This window comes from Coenobita brevimanus, chromosome 41 (genome assembly GCF_032717465.1).
Source record: "Coenobita brevimanus isolate Jiangsu-jjx chromosome 41, ASM3271746v2, whole genome shotgun sequence".
In the NCBI taxonomy this organism is placed as follows: Eukaryota; Metazoa; Arthropoda; class Malacostraca; order Decapoda; family Coenobitidae; genus Coenobita; species Coenobita brevimanus.
This window is the reverse complement of record NC_136994.1, coordinates 16,514,319-16,542,241: the sequence shown is the minus strand read 5'-3', so window position 1 is coordinate 16,542,241 and position 27,923 is coordinate 16,514,319. Positions and strand designations below refer to the sequence as shown.

The following is a 27,923-nucleotide window of genomic DNA, read 5'->3' as shown; positions in this document are numbered from 1 at the left end:
GTAACGAGGGGAGGACGAGAGTAACGGAAAGGTCGGGGGGCGGAATGGACGTAAGGAAGAAATGAAAATGGATGTATGGAAGAGAGGTAGGGAAATAACATAGGGAGGGGGAAAGAGGCTAAAAGGAGGAAGGAATAAGACGATAAACACACACACACACACACACACACACACACACAGGAATATAACAAGGAGAGGCTGGGGACGAATATAAAACAATCAGATTAAAGAAAAAGGTTGGTCTGAAGAAGTGACAGACAGCCCAGATTTGCGTGGGAGGGAGAAGAGTGGGAGGGATTGTAGGAAAGAAGGGAGACTGAGGGAAGGGAAGACTGTAGAACGGGAATGAAAGGAAGAGAGAGGAAGGGCAGGGGAGAAAGAAAATGAGTGAATGAGGAGGGGGAGGAAAGGGCAAGAGAAGGAGAGGGTGACACGTGATGGGAAGAATAGTGTGGGGGCGGAGTGAGTGAAGGTAGGGGAAGAAACAGGGAGGGAGGAATGAGAGTGAGGAAGAGACTGTGGTAGAGAGGGTGGGAAGGGGAGGGGGGGTAACCAGCTGAGAAAGAGCGCCTGGTGAAAGAAAATGAAAGAAGAGCAGAGGAAGAAAATTGGGCCATGGTGGGGTAACTCTCCTAGATCCTACACGTCCACTCTAACATTAAATCGCAAATACAATACTCAACAACTGCACGATTTGAAGCTCTATCAGACATAAAGACGATGATGATTGGTGGGATACCTCTTCTACATCCTACACTTCCATACTGATCTTAAATCATAATTACTGTATGGCTCAACAACAGCAGGCTTTCCTTTCAGAAGACTTAAACACATGATTTAAAATTAAAGGACTATAACATATTGAATTTGAAGTTAAGAGCCTACATCTAATACACAGAGGATGATGCATGGATAACTATGACAATTATATAAAAAAAAAAAAAAAAAAAGAGGGGGTCGGGGCAAGAAAGAAATAGTTGAAGAGAAAGTAACAGAGGCGGTACTTGAGAAAAATGTCAATAATACAAAGACGAAAAAGAGAAAGACATGAAAATAATGGGAAAAAAAAATAGGCAAACATCACTGAAGACATGTACATCATCATCAATCCCCATTATTATCATTTCCAACTACAGTATTACAAGTGGTGGGAATAATCCAGAAAATAATAATAAATAATAATAATAATAATAATAATAATAACAGCCTGACCCTTTTTCCGACTAAAGATGAGGTCTATTTATCTATAACCAGATGCCATAATCCTATAAGGGGTGTCCATTTGCCACTGAGTTAGTTGCAAGATCCAATAATATGGCAAAAGTATGAAAATGGGAGATAATCAACAACATACAATAAAGATAATTTTCTATACTATACCCTTTATACTCTGCTTTGTACTAATTTTGTCATGTGTCATCTAGAGTGCTGTGTAATAATATATTAATACTAGAATATGGCACTAGTCACAAAGAAGTGCTATGGAAAGGGTAAAGAGCCACAGCAGTCATGTTCTGCCAATGAAATATGTGATATAGGCTGCAAAGAGACGAATACCCAAGCCAAGTTAATGTAAAACAACTACAGTTTAGTGTCACTGTTTGGTAATAAAATGTCCCCAGAATGCAACCTTGGCATTTATATGTTTCTAGATATCAGCCCATTAAAAGGTATTAAATAAAAACAGCCAATATACTGTACTGCTACTCGGCTCAAGGTACCACTATCACTGAGTACAGTATGGCAATATTAAAACTACTCAAACTATTACTGCACACGCACAGTATGTTAAAATACTGTATACAGAATATCTTTCGAAATGGTGTCATAGTTCAGTATTCTCTCTCTCTCTCTCAAATACCTCAAATCCACTACTGTATATGCTGGAATGGAATATCACAGAGGTCAGCACCATACATACAGTACTAACACTAATGAGAGAGAGAGAGAGAGAAATAGTCAGGTACTGTACTCACTTTGATGTTTGTCTGCCAGCATAATAAGGGAGGAGGAGATATCTCGTCGCCGGTAGAAACACATGACTTTGGCTTCCACGTTCCCGTTAGGGGTCTGCAAGGGTATGGAGAAAAGGGCACTTAGGTGTGGAGTAAGGAAGTACATGCGTACAGAGTATGCTGCTGTCACCCTTTTTTTTCTTGGAGCTACAGGGTCCTAAGTGTTGAGAATGGAAGTAAATGAGTATAAAGTATGCTAGTCACTTTTTTTTACGGCAAAAAGGTCTTAAGTGTGGAGAAAGGAAGTAAATGAGTACAGAGTAAGCTGCTGTAACTTTTTTGGGTAGCTAATGGGTCACGTCAATGTATACCCGGTGGACCAGAAGTTGAAGCTGCCCTATTCCTCTATGCCATCATTCTCTTTTCCACTGGCAGGGAGGATCTGGCATTGGAGAGGAATGCCTTCACATGCCACCACATGACGGCATCTCTTTCCGGCAACAGAGCACACAATATAAACTCAACAAACTTTATCTAGCCATCTCTATTTACCTGTAAAAAAAATAAATATTTAAGAAAATATCAGTCGGGTAATGCAAAATCAGGCAGCTCTGGTGACTAATTAATCCCTTCACTAATTTGACTATGTCATTTGAGCTGACCCCACAAAGACAACCCATAATCAATGTGTCTCCAAAAACCGTCTATTATGGCGGCATTTTTATATTATCGTTGCCAACCCCTTAAGGTTTTTATAAAGGAATGACCTCTCATGGTGAAGGTTAAGATAATTAAATAAATAAATAGCTAAAGCTGAAAATAAAGTTGATTACAGGGTACATGTAAGAAGCAGACCCAAGGACATACAGTACTCTGTCATGTATGCAATTTATGCCACAAACGAAGAAGTGCTAGAAAACCTCCCAAGCTGATGACAATATAATTTCCAATGACCTATTGTATATCAACAGTTTATTCTTAACGCTGGAGACGGTTGCCTTCATGTGGTTGCACCAACATAGCCAGATGACAGCTGCCTAATTATACAATCACCCTCAACTACTTCTCTACCCCTCAAAAGGAGAAAGGTGGACTGCATAAGAGCATCTTAAGCCTGCAGTACACTGGGTTCATATTTCAAATGAACCTAGGTGATAATGCTACTAATCATATTGTCAGTGAAAATACAGAAAAGGGCAAATAAATGCCTACAGATAAGTCTGTGAACCAGGCCAATGCCCTATAACCTTGAGCTTCCTCATGCTGCACACTCTAAACTGCCTAATAAGTTAATAGCCAGACATCAAATGGTTACTATCACACACACACTAGACAGGGATTCAGAGCTGACTAGTACTGAAATACACTAGCAATGGTAATTCTGGTAGCTTTCTGTAACCGTATGTTGATGACTAGGCAAATGGTTAAGTCGGAATTAGATAGACTGGCTTAGAGTACATAATGTTGGAATGGGATGGGATTGAATCGGAATGGGCAGGTTGGAATGGGCTGGGTTGGACAAGAGTAAGTTAAACTGAGTTAGCAAGTTTAATGCAACAACAAATGCATGTTAGGGCCTATATTTAACAGTGATGAGATAAAAATTCACGCAGAGTATGGCAGCATATGTTGAAAATTATCCAGGATGTATATGTTCAGCTTAAGTTTGATGCAACAAGGAATGCATGTAGAAACCTATGTTTAGCAGTGACAAAGAAAATACTGTAACCCATATTTAGCAGAGACAAAGAACTATCTCAAATTTTAACTTAATGTAACCATATGTTAATGGCCACGCAGCTAGTTATGTTGGATTAGGTTAGACTCAATATTTGCAACACGGAATGACTGTATACTCTCTTCATCATAACTAGGCATAAAACTGCTCTCTCCAAACTGAAAGCTCAGCTGTAACAACAGCCAAACATTTGAATGTCAGTTATGAAGAAGTCCTATGGAAAGGATACAGGACCATAGTATTGTCATTCTGCCACTGAACTAAGGTAAATATGCAGCAAAAGGTAAAAAAATCTCCACCAGGTTAAAGTAAATTAAAACTACAATGGCCTAAAATTACCTGAATGTAGGAAAACCAATAAGTGTTTACACTAAGGGAACGAAGCAGTAACAAGATAACCAAGATACTGTAATTGCTGTACCAGATAAAAGTGAAGGCATATCTTGATAGTTACCATGTTAGAGCAGATATACTGGTTGCTGGTGGACGTATAGAGTCTTGAAATTTGGGATGAGTGCAGGCAGAATGTTAACCTCTTGAACATGACTGATGTATTGTACTTAAATTATTCTTGCAGCTATTAGACCACTGTATTCAACTTAGGAAAGGCCTACTGTAGTGGAGATGTTTACTACGGCTGTATCTAATCTCTACACCTCAAAAAGTCTATCCTAAGTAAAACTATCACCAGATGGGAAGAATAAAATGAAATAGGCATTCCTGGACTGAAATGTTTAAATCAATCAACTTTAAAAGATACATACTTTTGGTTCATGCCTGTGACAATAAATAAATAAGTATATTAACAGTTATTCACAAGCAACTTTAAAATATAATATAATAATTCATTTAGACTGAGGACGAGATGAATGGACGGGATGGAGAGGTATATGAGGGAGGAATGTCTGAACTTTGGAGTAGGCAGATTGCTGGCAGAGAACAGAGTGACATGGAGGCAATTTGTTGCAGCCATCCCTTACAAATTTAAAGTGCCTGGATATAGATACTGTATAGAGAGATATAGTAAACAGGTGTGCAATGAAGGTGCAAATAGCTGAAAATTTTTCTCAATATGCCAAGTTCTCAGTAAGTCACCTTTGTCTGTTCTTTTTTTAAATCATGGTATATTAAAGGATATTACAGTACTTAACAAAGTTCCACTGTTGCAGTATCTATAGTAATATGACACTTTCCCACAAATCAGTGACAGCTGTATGGAGAAAGTTGCAACATCTTAGAATACAATCATGGTTTATAAAGAAGACTAACAATAAAACTAAGCCATGGTACGGTACATTTTCAGAATAAATAAGTTTTTTTCATGTTCCCATTATGTTAGTAAGGTAAGATACAGTAAATTTTCATGACAAACCACCTTTTTTCATGTTCTTATGTTTGTATGTACAGCAAGATACATTGTCATTCCTGTACATCACCTTTTTTTCATGTTCCTTTTTCTTATTAAGTCCACAAATAAATTACCGAAAAAATAGTTTTCAAAGTCCATTGTTACTTATACAGCTGATTCCAAGTTTCCTCCCACCAGTGAAAGTACGAAGTCAATGAAATTGGTACTGTATATCTGAGGCTTTCAATTCTCCCATTCACAGTGCTAACCATGTAACAGTTTACAATTCTCCCATTCACAGTGCTAACCATGTAACAGTTTACAAGCCGGGATGCTGTGAAACATCCCAGGCAAATAAAGAACAAACTGTATGCCTACATGTATGGGAAGGGAAGGGAAGGGAAGGGAAGGGAAGGGAAGGGAAGGGAAGGGAAGGGAAGGGAAGGGATGGGATGGGATGGGATGGGATCGGATGGGATGGGATGGGATCAGATGGGAAGGGAAGGGAAGGGAAAATAAAGCAGGGTAAAGCAAAATATCGTAATGTAAGCCAAATCAGGTAAAGTAAGGTAAGGTACAGTAAGGCAAGTTTGGGTAATGTGAGGTGAGGTGAGCTAAGGTAAGGTAATGTAAAGTAAGGTAAGCTAAGGCAAGGCAAAGCAAGTATAGTAAGGAAAGCAAATTTAAGTAAAGCTGGGCAAGACATGGTACAGAAGTAAGGCAAAACTAATAATGGCACAATAAGGTACAGTGAGGTTATACTGTACAAGGTGGGTTAAGGGAAAGTAATGTAAGGTAAGGTAAGGCAAGGCACAGCAAGGTACTGTCAGGTAGGGCAAGATTAGGCATGAAATAAGGTGCAATGAGTCAAGAAAGAACAAGTCTGGGATGTCAAGGTTTAGCAAAGTTAAGTAAAAGGCACATTTATGAACTGTGACCTTTACAGAGGCTGGGGTGGGTGATCCGGTAGTGATGTAGGTTGTCATATCATGCACACCATCCACCTCCCCCCCCTCCACACACACACACACACACATACAAGCTACATAAACACCTGCTCAACATACCATTACACCATCCTTAGTATTTTCATGGTGTATGCTGGAGGAAGCTACACTCACTCCTAACTTATCAATATAACAGCTAAGTAGGTAAGTTATTCATACACCTGCTCACAACTTACCAATGTACCTGTACCATTTTTAATATTTTCATCCTGTAAGCCGGAGGGGAAGCTATGAAACATCTTGGGTTATTTACATCCCACATGTTGACGGGGAAGTTACAACTTATCACACTTTATCAATATACTGTACCATATTTAGTTATTTCCATCCTGTACGCTGGAGGGAATGTTACATTACATTTTATACTGTTTTATCCTGTATGCCAGGCTGGAAGTTATAATACATCTCTGGTTGTATTTAATCTTGTATTCTTGTGAGAAGTTATAATAAACCTCTAATTTTTATCAGCTAGACCGGAAGTTATAATACATCTCTGGCAACATTTAATCTTGTATTCTTGAGAAAAGTTACGATGAATCTCAAATTATTTTTATCTGATAGACTGGAAGTTTTAATACACCTCTGGCTATATTTAATCTTGTATTCTTGATAGAAGTTATAATGAATCTCAAATTATTTTTATCCTGTATGCTGAGGGGGAAGTTATACCAGCTCACCTTATCAATTTACTATCTCAGGTTATTTTCATCCTATACACTGTCGCGAACCTTGAGGAAACTGACTGCATTAATTCAAGACTGTCACAAGCTTAACACATAATAAATACATAAAATAACACAAATAACTCATAAAAACATATAATAACACATAAAATAACACATAAAAATACACAGTGTTTTAATTTACAGACAGAATGCAAGTGGAGTCAGGGGGGAAGACCGAACAACATTAGAAAAGAAAGGCCAAAAACACAAGCAAACCAGCATGAAGGCATAACTGAAAGCAGGACAGCATGACAGGCAGGAAGTGATTGCTTTGGGGAGCATGAGGGGGGTAGAGGAGGAGGTAATAGGCATGAAGGGGGAGGGGGGAGGATGAGGGAAGAGGGGACAAGGTAATGAAAGACAGAAATAGGAAGGGTGGGTTGGTTTTGAGGGAGAAAGAATTAAGAAGGGTAGGAGAGAGAGGGGGGTGCGGAAGGCTGAGGGAAGGGTAAAAGGTAATGAGAGAGAGAGAGAGAGAGAGAGAATGATCCTATCAATGTCGGTGTAAAAGTGGAAAGAGAGCAAGTGATGGTGAGCAGAATATAATGAATAAACTAAAGACAATACCCTGCACAAACCTGACACGGCCAAACAACCATACTATGCTATACTATAAACACTAAAGCAATGCAACATATGGAAGGAGGGCAAACATAGAGGCAAGATGTAGGTACTGTAGTGTCAAGTTAGGTATTCCATGATTAATCCTACTACTGGTAGTGTATACATATAGCTGATCAACATGCAAATAATAAAGAGGACAAACTTTACCTACAACACACACACACACACACACACACACACACACACACACACACAGTATACTGTACAGGATAGACCCAATTTATAATTGGGATGCATTGCTGAAAACAATATTGTACAGTAAAAAATCTCAAATCAGGATGGCTGAAACAGGTTTAACAGGGATATGTCAGAAGGCTAGCCAGAGTTACTCTATGTGGCCTTACCTAACCTTTACCAAACATGAGTATACTATATAATTTATCCACATTTCACTCACCTCTTCTTACTTAAGAACTTCAAAACCAGTGAATACCACTCATTTCAATATTTCAGCAATGATACCTAGCATAATTACAGCATACAATCACACAGCTGGTTAGCGAGCTGACTATAAACAATACCCAAGGATTTCTGAACTTAAATTTCCCCAACTCACTGTATCAACATTTTACTCATTTCTTTTCACTTACAAACTCCATAAACTACTGAATACATTTTAATGATGATAATAGCATAATTATAATACAAACTCACAACACTGACGAATACAGTGAGCACCAGGCAGATCATTACAATACCCTGGGGTTAAGGAACTTAATTTTCCCCTTGTATTTGATCCACAATCACTCATTTATTTTCATATATGAACTCAAAAATGGCCCGAGTGCCTACACTCCTGGTTATATGGGGCAAATTGGGATTGGATGATGATGATGAATGTGGAAGTAAATGAACATTATTCAAAATAATCACATTATTTGCATAAAATGTGTTCCCTGTGTCAGCAAGTGGGTCGGCAGGGGGTTAGTGCCCCAACCCATAAACCAACTACCGGTAACTCAGAGTCAAATGGCCACCCCTTCTGGGATTATGGCATCTGGCTTTAGATAAATGGATCGATTTGCATTATAACGGCACACAGTCATATAGCTGACCTGTGGCCCCAGGTTCATTTGAAATGTGAACCTGGTGGACTGAGGCTTAGGTTGCCCAACTGCAATCCACCATCCTCCTCTTGGGGAAGAGAAAAGTACAGGTAACTGAAGGATGTTTCTACCAAGCAGTTGTGCTGCCTGGTTATATCAGTGCCACCACAAGACGGCATCCCTCTCCAGCACAGTACACCAATACATAGGCCTTTTTTTTTTCTTTCTTTCTTTTTTCTTTTTTTTTTTATACCAAAGCTACTCTTGACATCCTGTACAAATATTCTACTGGGAACTGTGGAAGAACCAGTAATTACAATGCTGTAAATAGTAGTAACACCAAAGTAGTTAGTGGTAGGTGGTGGCAACCATCATCCACTCACTTGATGTAGTGCTGCCTACTTCTTCCTTAGCCTTTATCATTCTTTTTCTGTGCCTGCCCTCCTCTCTTCCTATTTCTCCCATCTTTCCTGTCACTTCTTATTGCTTTTCTTTCCTTTACAGGTGGCTTTACATTGAGTGACAAGCCACATGGTTTCCTGTAAGCCAAGAAACAATTTACAACACTGGGTGGTAACCATATAACCAAACCATACGTGCTCCCTACATGTCAACAAGTGGGTTGGTGGAGGGTTAGTGCCCTTCCCCGTAATACAAATAGCTCAAAGTCAAATTGCCACCCCTTACGGGATTATGGCGTCTGGCAATAGACAGATAGACCAAAGCAATTTAAATCAGCAGTCTTGCTGATGACTGATCCAACACTGAATGAAAACATCGATAAAGTGTGGCTGATGATAAGTGATTCTGATCAAGGAATGTGCTACTCTAACCTGTATGGCAATGTCTACAATGTTTGTACAAAACTAAAAAAGAACTGACGAGTCAAATTCAGAACCTATCTGCCAGGTTTTACGATGTGCGTAAACTCTACGCTAATTTAAAATTCAAAACATCACTAGAAACAACAGTAAGGCACAATCAGGCAACACTATGATGATAAAAGTAGCTACACGGAAGCAAGCACACATGAACAATACCCAACACACAAAGGCTTGCTGTCAGGTGCATTAGAGGGTGGGTCTTGTTTAAAAAGATGAAAATAAAATAATAATAATAATAATTTAAAAAATAAAAAATAAAATAGTACGGACTGCAAAAATGAAACCAGGCTATCTACCGTCAGAAACTGGAGTTTGATCAATTCTCAATCCTGTTCATCCTTGACTGATTATGGCACAAAGTAAAGCTGCCTTACTGCCACACTGGTGCAGAAATATTAAATAAGATGATGTCGAGGGAGTTAACTGTATCCATAGTAAAACAGATAAGACTATGCAGTGGTGGTATTGTCACTGAATTGGCAAAACATGTTAATAAACAGTGACAAGGTACAGAGCATGACCACATGGATAATACAATACCGTACCAAGCTAGAGAGAGGTGTCTTTTGAAGAGATGCTGGAGAAATAAGATTTACCAACCTTAACTGAGAGGAGAAAGATGTGATTTGAAGGTAATCTTTAAATAAGTAGAATTGGAAAATGGACTAATGGATCTTTTTGTAAAAAAATGTGGATGGATACAAAGGTATGAATATAAACTGAGAAAGAATAGGAGTTCCACAACTAAAAATCTAGATATTTAGAACTATTTTGAAGGATGGGTGGTGCAAGCAAAGATCATTCATGTGTTCAAAAACAGACTACCATAAGTAAAAATAGTTATGGACACATGACAACTCAACCTTAGCTCAAACCCTGTATAACATGGTTACATAAATACACACACCTCAAATCACAGGGCCAATAAGAATGCCTATGCCACAGCTACAGTTTTTCAATGTTCTTCTGAAAGTATAAAAGCCGGAATACTAGAGAAGCAAGTGTTCTTTATATTATTCAATATCAACAGCCTTTGTACACATTACTGTACCAAGTTTTTTCTTATTACTCTTACATGCAGAGATCCCTAACGCTGAGAAAAGTATCCAGTTAAAAAAAAAAAAAAAAAAACTTCCAATAGTAATGTAAACTTGCCATGCTTTTTTAACTGCAATTATATTTTTCTTCTACCCACACACAGCTCAATAGTTATGATACACAATCACATACTTTCAACAATGCTTTTAAAATAGCTTGAGTTAATCACTTTGCTTTTATGTGACATTATCTTAAAATAAATAATGAGAGTAGCATGGAGTCTTATACAATGTGCATTATATAGTCACACTAGATCTACTCTATTCAACCTACACATGAATAATGTTCCAATGCCTGAAGATCCATGTAAAGCTGATTATAAAAAACTCAAGAGGAGTGAAACTTCCTATACCCTGCAGTTGCTATAGCCAATGATATCTCAGAAAGGTTGGTATGCATGCCAGTGTGGCAAAATATACAACACTGTATGGTAGTAGTATGTGTTATTTCATTCAACACACAATTATCGCTGTATCGTTTACACAAGCTCCAACTGCATGCGTTAGCCTTGCCACCTAATGGCAGATCTCCATGTTGCTTAATCTCTGACAGTCTCCCTATCCAGTCCCTTTTCCCTGAGGTCACACATTACATATCCATCCATCCATCATCTAATCCTATGTTGCCCCACGAGGAACGTAGGAACCCGGGACTAGGCAAGATGGTCCTCACATTTAAGATGAGAGTGAATATTACAAAGTTATGCCATAACAAAAAATTGCAATATGTAATATGGCCTCCATACAGTAAACCACAACTTTTTTTTTTTTTTTTTTTTGTATGTTCTGGAACACATCAAGTCTGCATGGCAAAGTCATTGTTAACGTTTAGCCCGTAAATTCACTGAGGTCTCTCCTGAGTTTGCTAAAATGACTTGGTAGTAAACAAACTAGGTAATATAAGTTAATTGAGGTGATTAATGGAGATTAGTACTACTGGTAACCCCTTCAATCAAGGAAGTTTGGCCCATGTAAACTATGACAACAACCCCAAAATAATAATAATGTTAAAAATAATAATAAAAAAAAATTATATCATACTTATGGGTTTAACCCTCAAAGTCATTATCTTTTTTTTGTTCTCATAACTTTCTCTTGAAGTTATCTGTGGAACTCCTTTGCTTCTGATGAGACAATAAAAGCCGAGATGATGGAAGCATCTTTTACTTCCTAGTATGCAGGCTCTTGAAAAAGTCTGATGAGGAATAAGCTGCATGATATTCTTACAAAGCCTCTGTCAATCAAGGACTGCATGTGCTGACTGCTGTCATAAGTACCATACCCTACAACACTTCCCACTGACATTAGTATTTAGGTAAGGCTGAAATGACTGTGATGTACTGAATATGATACTGTTACCAAGAATACTTAGGTTCCACAGCTACACTGTAACAATGTAATTCCTTCTCTCTTTCTCCCAGTGACTATACAATGAGTAACAAGCCGAAATCATTTACTACACTGGGTGGTAGCCATATACAGTAACCAAATGATACCTGGTGGTCTGCTGAGCTAAGGTGCCCCAACTGGATGAAGCCTGTATCGGCTTCCATCTGAAGTTGGGTTTATTGCTAACATACTGCCACTCAGAGGCAGTTGAAACTGATAACCTTACCATTAAATGTCAGGACTGAGTAACCTAGCCCTGGGCCCCTATGCTCCAGTTTATACAGGTCAAGATGGGAGTATAATGATAATTATGATGATGACTAAGTGGACAATGAACAAATATCTCACATATCCAATTTGGAAATGGCCGTCCGGGGATAATGTGAAAAAAAGAAAGAAGGAAAAAAGTAAACTACTGTACAGTACTGTCACTGGGCTTAACTTCCATTCATTCAAAGCTTTAAAATACTCTCAATATTAGATGCAACCTAGTAGGCGTGAAGGTCATTTGCCAATGATGTAACATGGCATAATAGCCAAGAACAGTGAAGACATTTTTTTGTATTTCAAAATCCATTAAGTCAATCTTTCTACACAATCAGTTTACATTCATGGAAAACCGATCGGATACAAACTGGTCGTACCTGTACACAGAGCACAATGAATGAAGCTATTGTATACCAAAAACAGGCAACTGTATATCATAAAATGGTGTTCTGTAAGGGGACTGTTGGAGTGGTATATGCAAAAATGGCTATCTCATTTTGAGAAATGGGTTCTAAAATCCTAAGATCATAAATGCTGATAATTGCATATGGTCGAACATTAAACTGACTATACACGTACAGTACTGTATTACTGCATTTCCTTTTTATACAGCAATATGCCTACTGAAACACTGATAAACCCCCCTAACAGACCAATAAAGTACAGTACCATATACAGGAGTCCAAAATCAAACATCCACCAGAAAGAACAACTGCTGATGAAATATAAAAGTTGTAACTGTTGAAAGCTTTCCAAATAATTATTAATCAAAAGACACTGCAGCCTGACATAAAGCATATTATTCAGTCCTTATTTTTGTATACCTAGGCCCTATGACATATCATAAGAATTAAATGGAAAATTTACATAACACTTGGGAACAGAATAAACACTTGCTTATTCTATTAACATATGTACACTTAGTTTTTGTCATGACTACAACCACACATCAACATTAAGGACAAAGGTATATGATAGTGAAAATGAAGATGCATAGGCATGGAAAATGACAGCTGACACAATACACAGTATACAAGCAGCATGGGCAATGGAAGAATGACAAACAACAAGGTGGAGCGATAATAAGGTGTGCAGTACATGGGGAAGGGTGGCTTAATGTGGTTACCAAGGAGTGATGATGAACTAAGGTTCTCATAATTGTGGTTGTCATATTATACTCCTTTCACCTTAACTTGGCCCAGATTTGTCTCTGTATAATTAGTTTCACACAACTCAGTGTCAGAAAAAGATAATGCAGTGCCTCTATATATTTTCCACAGTTTTCTTTGTCACAAGCACCATATTCCAGTGTTAATCTTTTGTTCCAGTTCTGCAATCTAGATGGAGAGATGGCACTTTTAAGCTAAGTTAAAATAAGAAGTATTGAAGTACAGTAGTTACAATCCTAGGCCCATCTGAAATGTAAGCCTGGTACAATGCAGGCCGAAGTTACCCTTATCCTACAGTTCATCATCTTATGGGGAACAGGAAGTTGAGGAATGTTTGCACAACCTGGTAGAGAAGTTGCTCAGTTATACTGGTGCCACCATATGAAGGTGTCCCTCTCCTACAGCAGTTATCAATGGAAATAGGGGATGTTACAAAACATCACAACTTTTTCTTTACAACTGGTACTATTCACTGGGGAAAACTGGCAAAGTAGCTTTAGAGGTAACACGGGAACTTTACTGTGAAATTATTCTGCAACTTATGGTGGACTGTATGAAAGAAGCTGTGTAACAAGGACTAACTGTATATGGGAAATTGTTTGGATTTTTTGTTGCAACCATCAGGATGGACCTCTAACACAGAAAGTGGTAATCTGCACCCTCCAACATGCACAAAAACACTCAACAACAATACAACACAATCCAAAATACTAAATACAGTACTGATTACACAGTTCAGTACAGCACCATACTATGCTGTAGCTGATTTATCATTATACTGTATGGTACATTCACTCCATGTCAGCAATTCTTTGTCAACAAAAACATGAAAACTTACCTTATTTAACTCTTCTATTCTTCTAATTTGATATGGTGATGTTGAGGACGTTTCAAAGTACACATAATCTGAAAAGATGGCAAAGATCAGTACAAATGAATCTCAGCATATGCTAGGGTATATATCTACTGTATCATAGCACTAAAATGAACACTGTATATCTCTGGCTATAGTATGTAACCAGCATGTAATCAAATGGATATGCTAAGCCAGTATGTTGACAACAGAATGGGGACTCATGAAATGTACATCAAATTTTAAAATATTTATCAGAACACCACATGAGCTGTAGGCTACTGCAGCGACTCATTTACAAATGCCATACACCTCCATCACTAATTATTAAAAAAAGCAGTTTTCAATTACACCCTAACTCTATGTATAAAATACAAAATCATCATTCTCTATCCCCACCCCATATGAAATTCCCAATCCATATTATGAAATGCAGTACATCTCCTCTGTCCTACCAGATGAGTACCAGTACTTTTACCGTCTCACATAGTCACTAAATTCTATGACCTTAGTCTGCCCTGTTACATAATCTTAGAGTACTCATACCTCTACCCATGCCAATAAAATTTATGATTTACTCCTGCCACCAGATCAAGATCCACCACAGAATCTAATCAACGCTTCAATGATCCACTACTCACCAATCCACCAGATTTCACTCAAATCTGTTCACAATTTTTAGAGACATTTTGTATACAGTTAAACAAACACAGGTAAATACAGCCGTGGAGACACAAGTGGAACAATATTTCTGTGTAAAAGTGGGCCCACCGTGTTTTATACTGTACTTGTATATAAAGGTAATGATGATGATAGGGGAATCCTTGCATGCTGATTCCGGGCATAAAGATGTTTGATTTCTTTTTGCACTGCTGAAAAATACATGAACTAAACCATGCGCATTTCAAACTGCCGATAGTCAGGTCAATGCAGAGAGAAGCAAGTGAAGCACATGTTATTTTTTCCAGGGTATGTTCCCTATTCTGTATCGTCACAAGAGCAAACTGTCTGTTTTCGATTCATCTATTATCGAGGTAGGTCTGTCCCTAACCTCTGTCCGACTTTGTGGAGATGATGAAAACATCACATGTACCCAAGACTGGTGATCACGTATGTTTTAGTAAATCAACACACAACACGGCACTGTAGGTTGAAGCAGGCAGTCGAATCTGCACTGTAGTGGTAAATCATACCACAAAACTGATAAACAATTAAATCCTTATGAGCCTCTTGCACTGTGTAAAAAGATAAATAATTAATTAAATACAGTTACATACAGGATAAAACACCATGAAGGGGAAGTCAGGTCTCCAGACTTTGATAGTGGTCATGTGGTACAGCTCTTGGGATGGGAATGGCTGTACTTTATGCACCATGATTTGAATCATAAAAGTTGTCAGAGACTTTTCTGTCATGTAAAATGCTACCACAGGATAGGTCAGTCATTTATCCTTAAATGTTCTGGAATACAGAAGCCTAACCTTGGGTCCTTAGAAATGCAGGTGGACTGGATGTTACTGTACTGTTTTTACCATTTATGGGTTGTCCACAATCAAGAATTGATTAGTCTGCATCCCACATTACACAGTGCAGTCAGGTACAACATTATTAAAAAAAAAAAAAAAAAATCTACATTCATCATGTGCTGTAAAAGTTGTCATCAGGAACTGGGGGCTTGCCATCTCAGTCCTAACCACTGTATTTTAATCCAGATGACAGAGTGGGCAAAGAGTGATTTCTAATGCTCAATTCTATTACAGTAATGTATGAGAAAAGCATGAAATGTCATTCAGAATATATCAGATTTTAAAAAAATACAGCATATGAGGAGCATATGGCATTTGGCAAAATGTAGTACAGTACATCCTTGCAGTGCATGTATTTGCAGTGCACAGTACTTGGCATAGTTAGAGGTCAACAGGTTGTACCTTACTTTGAGTACACGGTATCTATATAAAAAAAGCATGGTCTGACAGTCAAAAGTGTACCGTACGAAATCCTGGGTTTTCACAGAATTAGCGGTGCTGATTCAAGCAACAAAGCTCGTATACAAGGGCATCTCTTACAACTCTCTCTCTCTCTCTCTCTCTCCTTTTTAACCCCTAGGCTAAGGGGGTTACCAACAATCACCCGCTAACCTCTTCAGTCCAAGGACACTTTCTAAAGCTTGAAAATTTACTAGACTTGAGAGACATTTCAGGATGCAGGCATTAAAGGGTAGCTCCCATACTGAGTAAACACTGGTATAAATACATAAATAAACAAGGAAAATAAATAAAACAACATATGGTGGTGAAACTTGGCCAGTAAAGGAGGATGACGGATTTATATTGGAGCGGAGAGATGATGATGGCCAGATGGCCGTGTAGTGCTTCCCTGAATGACAGATGCAAATGGCAGAATTGTGGATAAGCATCAGAGAGACTGGTTGGGAACTGAAGGCACAAGTGATGTGATGTGTAGGGTGAGACTGTCATGATACTGACTAGTGGAGAGAATCCACATTAAAAACTGAATGAAAATATCTAGGAGTGTGGATGTGAAGGAGAGTGCATCATGAGACACATCTGAGAAAACTTTGGATGAGGTACCTAACACAACCTTAGGATTAAAGGACTGAACAGAGATGCTGAATAAGATACCGGGTATGCAGTACCGTACAGAGGCTTGCCATCCGGTAACAGGTGACATAAGTAAGCAGGTACAAAGTCTTACAGATCAAAATGAATTAACAAAACATAGTAATACCTGTACTGCACAGCCCTGGGAACAATATCTGCACATTTGTAGATGATCATAGCAATGACTAAGGTAACATTTATAATATCGACAGATGGTAAACAGGCATGAAAGCTTCTAAAGTATAAAACTCTATGCATATTTTATACTGTATATATAAGATATACAGTAGTGCTACTTCATTCAGCAAATGGCCATTTCAAATTCCAAAATATTTGCATCAAATTACCTACTTTACAAGGTACTGTATTTTCAATTATTTCATATTTAATCTAACAATGCTATTTACAAGGTATTTTTTCAATTATGTTCAATCTAACCACTTTGCAGCCTTATGGGAAGTACAGTTAAATAAAAACCATTCCAAATCATATTTACATGACACTGGAATATGAAAGTGAAGTCTCTTCCACACCACTCAGAGCCATCCCTTCTACAGCACTGCACTTTACTTCCTCCCCAATTCCTCCCCCAGTAACCAAATTCTCAGTTTAAAAGTGGTGACTAAAATCACCAACACTGCCAGCCTGCCAATGCTTAGAATCAGGATCTGAATTTTAATTCCCACCATACTGACAGAACTACCCTCACATCACAGATATATACTCTTACATGTTATTGGTGGTAGGTGGTGGCGACTATCATCCACTCACGATGTACTGCCTACTTTTTCCTTCACCTTTATCATTCATTTTTCAGTGTCTGCCCTCCTCTCTTCCTATTTCTTCCGTCCTTCCTGTCACTTTTTATTACTTCTCTTTCCTTTTCAAGTGGCTTTACAATGAGTGACAAGCCCAATGGTACTACACTGGGTGGTAGCCATATAACCAACCTATACAGTATATGTTCCCTACATGTCAACAAGTGGGTTGGTGGAAAGTTAGCACCCCTCCCCATAAAACAACTATGAATGGCCACCCCTTACCGGATTACGGTGTCTGGATAAAGATAGATAGATAGACTGTAAGACACTGCACTGTACTCAATAAGCACTGCTATGTAACATGAATTAGAGTTGGGATCAAGGGTTCAAACTGTGGCTTTCCTGTTTTTATACCTGTACTCTGAAATTTATCGATTATGATAACTGAAAAGCAAAAGAGGAGGAAACTGAATCTAGGAGTGCCAGTGTTACACATGTAAAAGCATGAAATACAAGCAAAAATTTCACTTGCTTTTTAATGCTGCTCAGTGTCTCCAATTACAGTTCATGACTCCCTGCATCATGAGTTTCCTCATAAAAGTTTCCAAATACTGTATCTTCAAAGCCAGTATGCCAACAAATAACACGTAACCAAATGCAGATCACTTGCATACATACTACTGTACAGTTTTGTATTATTACCACACTACAGCATTAGTTATTACAGTATATACTTTACCAGAAATACAGTAACATAATTTTTACCTGTACAGCAACTACCAGCATGTACATTAGCAGTGTACCGTACTGTTACATTTCTCATGCTGTTTGTAATGATCCTCTGTGTACATCAATAATATGTGTACCAGTATGCTAAAGAAAATATGGGTATGACATTAATGGAGGTTATACTAATTTCCCCAAAAGAAAAGCTATAGCACTTAAAATTTAGTTAAGCCAGAGTACCTGGTACTGTATTTTAACACTGTTCTAACAATCAATGGTTTTATTCTGCATACGACACCCCACATAAGAGGTCAATTAAGCTATTGTCAGACATTAATTTAAGAGAGGAAACCCATGGCAACCTAAAGGTAAAAGGATACCTTAACTGGCACTTCCCCAGGCAACAAGTACTGTATATCAGAATTTTGTAGACTATTGTCATATAAATTACATGGGAGCTCTGTGACAGGTAACTAATTACCACCTTGAATCCCAGTGATATTTTTATGGTTCATTCTTGCCACAATTAGATACCTACCATAGCTGTTAAGATGTTCCCAGTGATATTTTTATGGTTTATTCTTGCCACAAGCAGAGATCTAGCTGTTATGATGTCGCTGAAAGTTATGGCAAACTTCTTCAGCTTAAAGTCTCTCCTTAACTGAATAAAATATTCATGAGATGGCAAGAATGAAATAAAAATATACACCCATGGGCTCAGTGAGTTACTAACAATAAGCTGATTTCCATGTCAACATCAAATTTTTTCACACTTCCAGGGTTTCTGGATATCACTTTCACATAAAGGTCTGTTTCAAATACGGTATGCAAATAAGTTACATATTACTAATTACAATAACCACATGTCCCTTAAGAAAATAGGGAAGAAGAATTAACTACTACTCAGCAATCTTTGAATGTAATATAAGCAACAATGTGCATGTGAAGGAAGTAGGAATCCCCTTCTAAGCAGCAACTGATATAATAATGAGGTTAATCCACTGGCGAGTCATTGAACAACCACTAACAAACTATCCTGCACCCCTTATGGTGTGATACAACATAACACACAGACCAAGGACTCCGAAATACCACCACTGCCAAATTAATAGTTTCATTTCTACGACTTTTCAAAACCCATCGCACACAGGGGTACAAAATAAATTTATTGTGTGGGTGAATATCCAAAGGCATACGAGAGGATAAGAGGACCTGGAACATCTTTACTCATCTGATTCATGCCCCTAAATAAATCTGAGAACTTTGTTATCTCCCCCATCCCACAAAACCAAGGGAACATGGGTGTAATTGTTCATAATACTATACCATCATATAATACCATGGAACTTCAATCAATGTTCCAGACACTACTCTAACCACTTATGGAAAAATAACCACAGCAACAGAGACGAGCAAAAAAACATACATATATATATATATATATATATATATATATATATATATAGCAGGGGAGTGAAAGATAAAAATGGTAGATTACTAGTGGAGAAAGGAGAAAAAGTGAGCAGATGGAGAGAACACTTTAAGGAATTGTTGAACATAGAGGATGGAAGTATTGCAAGTATAAGTGGCTGGGAGAAGGAGCGAGGTGAGAAGACAGGAAGAAATCAGTAGGATAGAAGTTGTGGAAGCAATGAAGAAAGTTAAATCTGGGAAAGCCCCAGGAATTGATGGAGTGTGTGGTGAAATGCTGAAGCATGCGGGAGAGATAGTAGTAGAATGGATGTGGAAGATGTGCAGATTGGCCTGGGAGGAACGTAGAGTCCCGGAGGATTGGAAGTCAGGTATAATTATTCCCTTGTACAAAGGAAAAGGGGAAAAAGCAGTGTGTGGTAATCATAGGGGCATTTGTCTTCTTAGTATAATAGGAAAAGTGTATGGTAGGATACTTATTGACAGAGTTAGAGAAAGAACAGAGAAATTAGTTGGAGAAGAACAGAGAGGCTTTAGGAAGGGAAGAGGTTGTGTAGATCAGATATTCATTCTTAGATCTTTAGTGGAAAAGTTTCTAGAGAAGGAAAAGAAGTTGTATGCAGCTTTCATGGATTTGGAGAAAGCATATGACAGGGTGGATAGACAAGGATTGTGGAATGTGTTAAGAATATATGGAGTAGATGGGAAGTTGCTGAATGCTGTGAAGAGTATGTACGATGGTGCGAAGGCTGCAGTGCGTGTGGATGGTGAACTAAGTGAATTTTTCTCTCTGAAAGTTGGGTTGAAACAGGGGTGTGTCATGTCTCCATGGTTGTTCAATCTGTACATGGATGGGGTAATAAAAGAGGTACAAGGTAGGGTAGTGGATGTTGGAGTGGCCCTGGTGAGAGAGGATAGTGTTTGGAAACTCCCTGTAATGTTGTTTGCAGATGATACTGTGTTGTTGAGTGAAGACGAAGGGGAGCTGCAAGGCTTGGTGGATGAATTTGGGAGTGTGTGTAAGAAACGGAATCTAAAGGAGAATGTAGGGAAGAGCAAAGTGATGGTCTTTGAGAGAGGTGAAGTCAGTGAATGTACAGCAAGGTTGGATGGTGAGGAATTGGAAAATGTGGGTACGTTTAAGTACTTGGGTAGTGTGATGAGTAAGGATGGAGGTTTGGAGGGTGAAGTGCTTGAAAGGGTACAGCAGGGAAGAAAGGTTGCTGGTTCTTTGAAAGCAGTGATAAGAAACAGGGAAGTGAGCGTGGAAGTGAAAAAGTTACTACATGACAGTATTGTGATACCAACTCTAACGTATGGAAGTGAAGCTTTAATGTTGTTGGAAGGACACAAGTCAAGAGTGAGAGCAGTGGAAATGAGTTATTTAAGAGGAGCCTGTGGAGTCACATGGACAGACAGGCTGACGAATGAGGATATAAAGGAGCGTTGTGGTGTGGATGTGGATGTGATAGGAAGCGTTATGAGGAACACACTGAGGTGGTTTGGCCATGTGGAGAGGATGGAGGGTGAAAGACTGACGAAGAGAGTGTATGTGAGTGAGGTGCAGGGGGGAAGAGGGAGGGGGAGGCCGAGGATGAGATGGAGGGATGGGGTGGAGAGGTATACGAGAGAGGGGGGGTGTGAGTTGGGAGCAGGTCAGTGAAATGGCGGGGGACAGGGTGACTTGGAGGCGATTTGTTTGTGGCCACCCCAAACGGGACTGAGGCGTCTGGCAATAGATTTATATATAGATAGATAGATAGATATATATATATATATATATATATATATATATATATATATATATATACATATATATATATATACACACACGTGGGTGTGGGTGTGTGTGTGTGTGTGTGTGTGTGTGTGTGCAAGCATCACACCAGCATTACTGTAATAATGCATGTAGCGTACTAGTTTTATGGCTCATAATGCAACAAGGCACAATTTTAATCCACCTCTTACAGGCAAGGTTTACCAGTACTCTTAGTGGTTCTTTATATGGATACACAGCTGGTAAAATCTGCACCTTTCTTCCTCGTTCTCTTTCCCTCTGTCTATGAGCTCCACCAAATATTATGCGGTGCATCTTGGTTATCTCTACATGACGTGATCTTAGTTTTAGCTCTCCATTCAATTTTCTCTGGAATCAACTTTGTCAACTTAGACAGGGAATAATTCTTGATATGCAAGTAAAAATTCCTTAAACAGCTTCAATAAAATAACTCAGTGAAACTTAATATACAGAAAATGAAGTGCAGAACATTTCATAGTTGGCAAAAGTCAAAATAATACGACACTGTATGATAAGCTTCATTAACAACTTTCCCATTCTCAGTTAGGACCTCAAGAGTGGCATGTTCTACAAGGAAGTACAACACAGTATTCATACCGCCCACACACACACACATACATACATACACACACACACACACACACACACACACACACACAAACCTCTTAAATACTCCACCCAATCTTCTTATAATACACCTTCCATCTACACTACCATACCTTGAGAGATTAATCTGCCACTGTCTGTTCCTCAAATTCTTTTAGAAACTGACAGATGTTACTGAAACTGTCTTTAAATTGATCATTTTGTCTGGCTGTATCAATCTACCTCTTATTTCATCATCATCATACAGGATGTGATTTGCATGATGTGCAGGTTTGTTTTTAACCCCTTTAGTACAATGACACCTTTATCAATTTTATTTTTTAAATTTTCAGACTATCTATCTATGGCCCGACGCCCTAATCCCACAAAGGGTGGCTGCAGACAAAATGCTTCCAAGTCACTGTCACCCACCATTTGGCTGCCCTCCCCCCAACTCACTCCTCCCTCCCTCATAATATATACCGGTACCTCTCAACCCCATCCTCGGTCTGCCCCTCCCTCCACTTCACTTACATACTGTACACCCTCTTAGTCAGTCTTTCATTTTCAGACTACAGTATTTTATTATGTTCAACTAAGTCCCCTTGTTGTAGATGGGAAAAACAAGGCTGCGTCACACCCCTTTAGTTTTAAAAATCTCTCCAATGTCTTAAAAGAGCAAGAAACATCAAATACATCACTAGATTGATGGGTTTGAGATATCCATCCTGCCTCACAGCTGACTGAGTGCCTGGGTAGCCTATAAAAGAGGGAGAGGAATAGTTGGTACTGCTGTGGACAAACCCTGTGCAAACGTACAGTGCACCAACCCTGCAAGCCAGGGTTTAATTTTACAAACTCAGTCTCACAAGATAACTGACTCTTCTTCTATGGCATTTTCTTTGCAAAATGGTGTGATATGAATTATAAACTTTCGGGGGTCAGGGGGCCTTCCATTTGTCAGAAAAGTATGTCAAAACTGAACAAATCATCAACAAGGGGGAAAACTAATTTGGACCATAAAAATGAGTGAGAGGGGATATAGAAAACCTTGCCCAAGCAATTAAGCTGTTATAGCAAGGTCTGGGTGGCTACAATACTCTAATAATATGACATTCCAGTACTATGGTAATACTGCACTACTGGTAGCCTACAAAAACAATTGCAGTATCATTTCATACTTTATGATACACCTATCTTGAGAAATCAAAGTAGTGGTTTTGATAACTAGTAACTTCCCCACCACATGAGCCAATACCAAAATGATTATTTAGTAATCATCGTCCCATACTTAAAAAAATAAATAAATAAATAAAAACTCTGTTGTATTGTCCAGAGTGGTAATATTAATTATGGAGGGAATGCACTACATTAATCCAAAGCTTCAAGTTTCTTTACAGGTCAAACCTACAAACTCCCTCTCCGTGCATTTTTGACATTTTCAGCATCGTACCTTCCAGCTGCACTAAGCACATGATCTGTAATGCTTGCAGTTTAAGCTAAATCTTGATATTAATTCTTTTAATCCAATGATGAGTTTTACAGTTCTTTTCTTCTATATCTATCTATCTATTGCCAGACGCCTCAATCCTGTTTGGGGTGGCCACAAACAAATCGCCTCCAAGTCGCCCTGTCCCCCGCCATTTCACTGCCCTGCTCCCAACTCACACCCCCCCTCTCTCATATACCTCTCCACCCCATCCCTCCATCTCATCCTCGGCCTCCCCCTCCCTCTTCCCCCTTCCACCTCACTCACATACACTCTCTTCGTCAGTCTCTCACCCTCCATCCTCTCCACATGGCCAAAGCACCTCAGTGTGTTCCTCAAAACGCTTCCTATCACATCCACATCAACACCACAACACTCCTTTATATCCTCATTCGTCAGCCTGTCTCTCCATGTGACTCCACAGGCTCCTCTTAAATAACTCATTTCCACTGCTCTCACTCTTGACTTGTGTCCTTCCAACAACATTAAAGCTTCACTTCCATACGTTAGAGTTGGTATCACAATACTGTCATGTAGTAACTTTTTCACTTCCATGCTCACTTTTCTGTTTCTTATCACTGTTTCAAAGAACCAGCAACCTTTCTTCCCTGCTGTACCCTTTCAAGCACTTCACCCTCCAAACCTCCATCCTTACTCATCACACTACCCAAGTACTTAAACGTACTCACATTTTCCAATTCCTCACCATCCAACCTTGCTGTACATTCACTGACTTCACCTCTCTCAAAGACCATCACTTTACTCTTCCCTACATTCACCTTTAGATTCTATTCTTGCCATCCCCAAATGATATTATTCAGCTTTCAGGAAAAATTTTCTTTGGAAAGGATAAATGAAAGCAATACCTCACCTCTCCTTGTCAGAAAGCCTCTCCAGACCTTAATTGGTCTGGAAATAGCAACACTAAAATTTACAAACTTTCACTGTAGTGAAAGGGTCAAGTTTTTTAAATTAGGCCAATCATTAGCTGTCATTGGTGAAAACTGTAAATGTTCATCTTGTTTCTTCTGTTTTCCTTTTATAGTCTCACCAATCTAAAACCAAGGTTTGGGTGGAGTCCAGCCGGGGATTTCCCGGCATACAGCGCTGCCTTGTTTCCTATACTCTGATTGGGTAGTGGCTGACCTGACACCATTAGAGCTCGCCGCTCACATCTCGCCACCTGGCCTGACATGATTTCACCCACTTCTGTGTGTGTGTGTGTGTTTTTGTATGTGTGTGTGTGTAAAGACAAATTAATTTAAGTTATAAATATAACCAAAATAATGAATTTAAAAATCGCATTCTCTCTCTCTCATATAATTTATGATTCCTAGTATGGGCCTGGATGTTGCCGCTCATGAGTGTTTTAACTTATTTATTTCTATTAAGAAAATAGCGTATGTGTTACATTACTTACCCAACTTAGAACTACCGTGAAAGTCGGTAAAAGTAACTACATTTTTTTCAGCACCACTGTAAAATATGTATGCCACGTTTCTTTACTGATGTACAAGAGCCATATGCATTACAAGTTTACCTTCCTTTGATATGCTAGAACACTTACGTTTATATTGTATTAGTATGTGTGTACCTATCTGTGATGCCTATTACATACATAACAGAATCTACTCATCGCTCGTTTAGGAAGTATGGCATGGCTGCACCCAACGCCAGACCCCACCCAAACCTTGGTTTTAGATTGGTTAGACTATAATTACTCTCATTTCTTTCAGTGATTCTTTCTTCTGTTTATAGTGTTAAAACAATATTCACCACACCAGTAGTCACTACTACTACACCCCTATGTCAGGTACCATAGGTTATTTTGTAAGTCACACTGGAGATCCTGACCAAACTCCAATAAAGGGTGCAAAGGTAAGATTAAGTTTTACTTTTAGGAAGACATTGAGTTTTGTGGATACATCAAGGCTCTTCTGAAGTCTGCCTATGCAATTCATTTGCTTTTGATCCCCATTTCTTGCAGAAATAACTGATTTCCTTCTTTTCTCCACCCTCCAATCAACAATGAAAACCCATGGCAATGTGGGGTAAATGCATGGAAATCAAATATTTCCATGGGAAACAGATGGTTAAAATCAAATGAACACGGTACCATAAAAACTGAAAAACCTTGTTTTACCGAAACTTAGCCATATTTACTGGTAACCTAAATGGATGGCACTGCTTCCCAGACCCCCAAAAACATTAATTGAACCTCATCTAGCCAAACCAGACTGCACATAAAGAAAACCAAACAAACAAACGACCAAATTGAAGCGCCAGTCTAACCTAACCTAACCTCATAATAATACATCTCCATTATTAACAATTGGATGAAATAGTACAGGAAAAAGCTGTTGTTATTAATGACTCCAGAGAAAAAATAATAAACTAACAAACACTGTGTTTGCCCACAGGTAAAAAGATACCAATGTAATTCCTTTTACTTGCTCCTCTATGCTCCTAATGCTTCAAGTACTGTACACCTATTTTCCTTCATTTTCAGAACGGAACTTATTGGGATGTATAAAAACAACCAAAAATAATGTAGGCAATTCAGTAAAAATTCACATTTAAAGTGAAACACTAACTATACATGGGTGTTTTTGAAGTTTTGGAATCACATGCCTCACTGATGCTAGTTGGTTATTGTAGCAATTTTAGTTGGACTGGTTAGGCTTGATCAGTAGGTTAGTTTAGTAAGGTCTGATTTAGGTAGTTATGTCTCAAGTGAAGAAGCTATCAAAATAACACAAACAGTCTGACATGGAAGTTTTCCAAATAAACTACTTTGCCTGTTCATTAATGGTCCCCAAAAATACATCAAAATCTACAAATCCTACTCACTGGAGGAAATAAAATGTTTTAAGAATGCAAACATGAAGCATTCCAATATTTTCACTGGAAGAAGTAATAAATGTGCCAACTATTTCTAGCTCAGTGATTTGCTATGTCAGTAATACAGCTAACATATAAGACGTAATATCAACGTATGGAGTTTATTATTTTAGTAAGTTTTATAAATTACACTTTTGGGTCCATTCACTTTAATATTATAGTTAATTCAGTAGGTAAACAAGAACTGGACTGCAAATTCATGTGCTACTGTGTAAATAAACATGAAGTGGATTATAAATCCATGTAATATTGTTGCCAAGAAACAGTAGGTGTGCAATGTATGCAACACATGTATCCTGACTGCTACATGTGGGTGTCAATTGCAATAAGTTCGCCAAGTGAAATTTTACACCAACAGAGCTTCTAACTTGATAAATACGTCTATGTGTATAAGGCACAACGTATCACAGATGCTGGCATGTCACAGGTATAGTAGTGTGTAGTGGTGTGTTGGCAGCACAAGCGCGTGCACACACAACACACGTTCACAAACACACACACACACGCACACGGCCTCCCTCCCGCAACCCTTCCACTTTTGGGATTGTTTACATTGACATTATGCCACTTCTCAATCGCCATGCTTATTACTAGCCTCCATTTTCACCCTCAACCGCTAGCACCAAGGCCCATGCACACTTGTACTCCACATAAACCGAGATCCATGCCTTAAATCGGCGGTAATAATGGTTTCTTTTGGAGTGACCGGCGAGAGGGGGGCTAAGAGATGTCCCCCAACCTCCTCACAACATTTAACAATTTCCGACACAACTCACCTCCAACCCGGTACATATTACTCGCCATCTTGACCCCGGATCACTACATAAATTCTTGCTTAACGGGTACACACCACACGTCTTTACTATCCCGACTTTTCATTACAAAACGATTAAAAGAGTGGACCTGACGGGTGCCTCTGACAAGTCGCCATTTTCTCACTTTCCGTAGACGCGTTCCAGCAATGCGCAACATTTTCAGTTTTAATTAATTTTAGTTCATTCTGATTTTTATCATATTACTTAAAGTACACAGCAATTTTTATCCAAGGAAATACTGTCGAAAAACTTTATTTATGCAGTTGATCATCCCAAAGTATCGGAAATCATGACTAGGTAATAATTTTTTAGAAGAGCTGGCATGTTCTTGGAGAATTTTAGGTGTTCAGAACATAAATTTCGTGACGTCACACGGGTCTCTCGCGCCAGACAAAGCCATTACTAGTATTTCCCTATTTCTAGCTCTCTTACACGGTCATTACGGGCTCCTCATGACACTTCTCAACACCAAGATTAATGATGTAGCCTGTGGGGCCATATAACCACTAAATATCCTATATTAAGGGAGTATATGAGAAATTTATTACCCCTATATGATCAGTATCTTAAGACTCACAATTCATTAAAGTATTCATTGGCATCTTTAAATTATGGATACGTGACTAGCCAGCAGGGCCCAGGCAGGGGATCAATGACATTCAATGACACTCGGCACGAGGTGACGCGCGAAATA

General features: G+C 38.7%; 1 protein-coding gene across 2 annotated transcripts in view; it reads right to left on the bottom strand.

Moving 5' to 3' along the window:
• Window positions 1-27,333, bottom strand: part of MTA1-like (metastasis associated 1-like) — a 94,039-nt gene extending 66,706 nt beyond the window's left edge. For both annotated transcript variants that reach the window (XM_080270546.1, XM_080270545.1), the window contains exons 1-3: window positions 27,191-27,333; window positions 14,088-14,155; window positions 1,977-2,070 (exon numbers count right to left, since the gene is read on the bottom strand). In XM_080270546.1, the coding sequence (XP_080126672.1) occupies window positions 1,977-2,070; window positions 14,088-14,155; window positions 27,191-27,218 (190 nt within the window). In that variant the 5' untranslated portion in view covers window positions 27,219-27,333. The remainder of the gene's footprint in view (window positions 1-1,976; window positions 2,071-14,087; window positions 14,156-27,190) is intronic.
• Between the last annotated feature and the right edge of the window lie 590 nt (window positions 27,334-27,923).